Here is a 3357-nt window from a genome sequence, read left to right as displayed (position 1 = left end):
TTATTAACAGAAGAACAGAAAGCATAATTGATTGACTCTGGATGCCAGGGTCCTCACTGTTGTCACTGTATTAGGTTACGGTATGTCTCCTGGGTTTGCTGAGCTCCGAAGAGCACTTTGCCCCTGTGCCCGGTGCCCCCAGGTGACTACATTTTGAATTCTGGTTTGTTCTTTTCCTTCTTCCACCCCTGTCCGATAGCAGCCAAAAATGACATGAGTATGCCAAAGTGTGGGTAGCGGCTTTTCAGTTTAGTTCTAATTGGCACTTTTCTCCAGCAGTATTAAGAAACGAATCAGATGTGTTAGAATTATTTCTAAGACAGAGAGTTTTCAGCTCGAGTATGGATCCTGCCTGCAAGTAATGTTCATGATCTGTGACATGTGGATCTGAGCTGGACACCGCAGAGTGTCCCCTGCTAATAACTAGAATAACAAAGGCTGTCAAGGGAGGTGCTTACAGCTCCTTCCATGATGACCAGATGTGAATGACCCCTGGGTGGAAGCTCCTGATGACTCCATCCATGTTCCTCTACCTGGCTTGAGTTGTAAGTGACTTGCCAGTCACAGGCAGCCTGGACCCAGCAAGGCCAACTCTATAAATCATGATTGGCAAGGGCCTCGAACCTAGCTCAGGTCCCATCCCCATCTGTTGACCGCGTTTATTTGGATCAGCGCACCTGTTTCGGTGCACCCATGCTATTTGGCAGGTCCGAAACAGCTGCAGGTTAAGAAGAGCCCCAGGACCCAGTCTCACCTCTGCCACTAATTCACCATGTAATCTCGGGTGAGTCACTTCACATCCAAGTCTTGATATCCCGTATAAAGCAGATAACATACCTGTTCTCCCTGTCCTCATGCTATCATTTGCATATCCATTTCATAATGAATGCGTGAAAGTGTTTGGCAATGAAATTGCCAGAGGAAAGTTAGCTGTTGATAACGATTAGAGTTGCCTTTCATTGAGTGCTCCATGCTTTATTTAATCTTTACCCCAGATCTTTACAATCTATGTCATTGCCTTTTTTGTGGATAAAGCCTGTAGAGCTGAGCCCCGCCAAGGGGCAGAACCAGGATGTGTGTGTGTGTGTGTGTGTGTGTGTGTGTGTGTGTGTGTGTGTGTGTATGAGGATATGCATGGTATGAATAAATTGATGGACTGTCAAGTCTCCCCCATGAAGCCCAATGTACGGGGCTGCCTGGATCTGGCAAGGCCCTGGTGGGTATTTGCTGTTCCATCCTAAAGAACCACGGACATGCGTGCTTTGGATGGGGCTGGGAGGGATGTTGGGATGGGCTGAGCTTGCCTAAACAGCAGATTTAGGCAAACCCAGGATTTAGGCAGCATCCTGGACTTGGTTTTGGTTCACCTGATGGTCACTTAGGGACAGGCAAGAGCTCCTCCCAGGAGCCTAGTTCAGGCAGCAGGGTGTGGATGTGCATCAGGGCTGGTGTGGAGAGGCCTGATGGGGGCCATACTGTCCCATGTTTGGATGGTACCCTCAGTTTTGCCCTGAGGGCAGCAGCCAGCCTGTGCTGTTTTTCATCTTGGGCACTGGGCAACATTTGCAGAATTAGTGGATGCTTTTTGAATGAAGCCTGAGAGGCGGGCACCATGGCACGATCTGGCTCCCGTGCGGGGTTCACCTACCCGACCCCCTCCAGTGCCAGGTCCTGCTGCGGGAGCAACGACGGGAGGAATTGGTCGTTTAGTGATTTCTAGCTCAACCATGAGGGTTTTACAGGACAGACTATTTCCTGATTTTCTCCTTTTCAACAACCAGTTTTCGAGTCTTAGATTGAAAGTCCCCCCACCCCCAGGGCCTGCCTGAGTGTGTCTAGAGAGGAGGAATGGGATTAAGAGAGTCTGTGGAAAGAGGGCTTTTGGCGCCAGGATCCAGCACCCTGGAACAAAGTCAGCACGGTGTCATTTCCCCTTCAGCTGTTCCAGCAGAGGCTGGGCTTTGGATGGGAGTGTGTGTTCTGGAACCTCTCTCTGAGTGGGTCACGAGCGCCCTGACAGTGCCTGGGGAGGGCAGGCATGCATCTGTCTTGTTTGGGGTCCAGGCTGTAGAGGTGAGGCTACAGAGGCAAGACCCTGTGCTCTCAGAGTCACTTCAGTAGCTGCCCTGTCCAGCTCCGGTGGACAAGGGAAGCCCTTCCACAGCCCCAGGAAGAGCTAGCTTTATCTGTGTGATGTTATCAGTTCTGCGGGTCCCCAAGAAGCTGCATTCCCAAGCCCCAAGCAGGGCCACTAAATCAGCTCCCCTGTCTTGGTGCCGTGGGGTCCACAGTGCACAGTGGCTTTAGCTTCTCCGGAAGGTGTTCTGCTGCCTGTCAGGCTGTGCAGGTTTGGAGAACCTGTGGGTCTGGTAGGGACCAAAAGCATTTGGAGGCAGGCTTATAGGAAAGGGGGTACAGGAGGCAGTCTTGGTGCCTTGGCACCATGCAGTCGGGAGAGGGGAGGCTGGTGGCTGGACCTACTCCTGGGCTCTGTCGTCTGCCCAGTCATCTTTCCTGTTGACTCGAACTCAGGCTTCCAGATGTGTCCCCTCTTACCTCTGGAGGCCCTTGAGGACCTCCTGGCAGCTATGGCTCCGTGGGCTGCCTAATTATATGTAGAGGCTGCTCCTCCTCTGGCCTTCAACCCTGGGAAAAACTCTTCCTAGTGACTCACCTGGGGGTTACAGCCCCATGGGGAGGCCGTACGTGTGTGTATGGGGGTGGTGTGCACACATAGATGGGGGACGGGGCCTCGAAGCTTGTGTTGCAGCTAAGGCTGAGCTTTGCCTGGACAGTCCCTTTGGGCTTCCTGCTGGTTAGTTAGGCTGCAGTCTGAGTTTTTTTGGGAAACCTGGTCACCACCTGCCTTACAACTTCCTCCTCAGAAGCCCGGAAGCTGTCTTCCTCTCTGGTCCCTGGCTTTAGAAGTCTGAGGAAGAGGAAGTTATTTCTACAGAGAAGGGCAGCCAGACACCTGGCCTTCCTTCCCAGTCCCAGTTTGGCCTCTGACTTTGTGGCAGGTCCTCGCTCCCTCTGCACTTCAGTTTCTCCACCTGTTCAAGTGACCTTCTTTCCCTTCTTTAGCTCTGACAGTCGTGTGGTTGCAGAAGGATCTTGTCCCGGGAAAGGTAAAGGTGATCCCGGGGGAAGCTCAGGCTGGTCCTTCATTATTCCTCTGGGAGCTCGAGGGAGCAGTAGCTGGCTGAGGGGTCGTCTGTGGGAGTAGAGTCAGGGCAGGCTGCTTGGAGGAGGTGAACTTGGAGCTCAGTGTAGGAACCAGAGGTGGATGTTGGTTCTTGGGCAAGGTCAGGCTGGGAGTAGGGGCCAGGCGATGTTGTCTGCACACACCGGCCTGCT

At 52.7% G+C, this 3357-nt stretch overlaps 1 protein-coding gene across 1 annotated transcript in view; it reads left to right on the top strand.

Moving 5' to 3' along the window:
• The first annotated feature begins 67 nt into the window (after window positions 1-67).
• SDC1 (syndecan 1) overlaps window positions 68-3357 on the top strand; it is an 18390-nt gene continuing 15100 nt past the window's right edge. Inside the window, exon 1 of the mRNA XM_025045739.1 lies at window positions 68-142. Coding sequence (XP_024901507.1) covers window positions 83-142 — 60 coding nt within the window. The 5' untranslated portion in view covers window positions 68-82. The remainder of the gene's footprint in view (window positions 143-3357) is intronic.

Source organism: Pteropus alecto, unplaced genomic scaffold, assembly GCF_000325575.1.
Source record: "Pteropus alecto unplaced genomic scaffold, ASM32557v1 scaffold61, whole genome shotgun sequence".
In the NCBI taxonomy this organism is placed as follows: Eukaryota; Metazoa; Chordata; class Mammalia; order Chiroptera; family Pteropodidae; genus Pteropus; species Pteropus alecto.
This window is presented reverse-complemented; position numbering and strand designations above follow the sequence as displayed.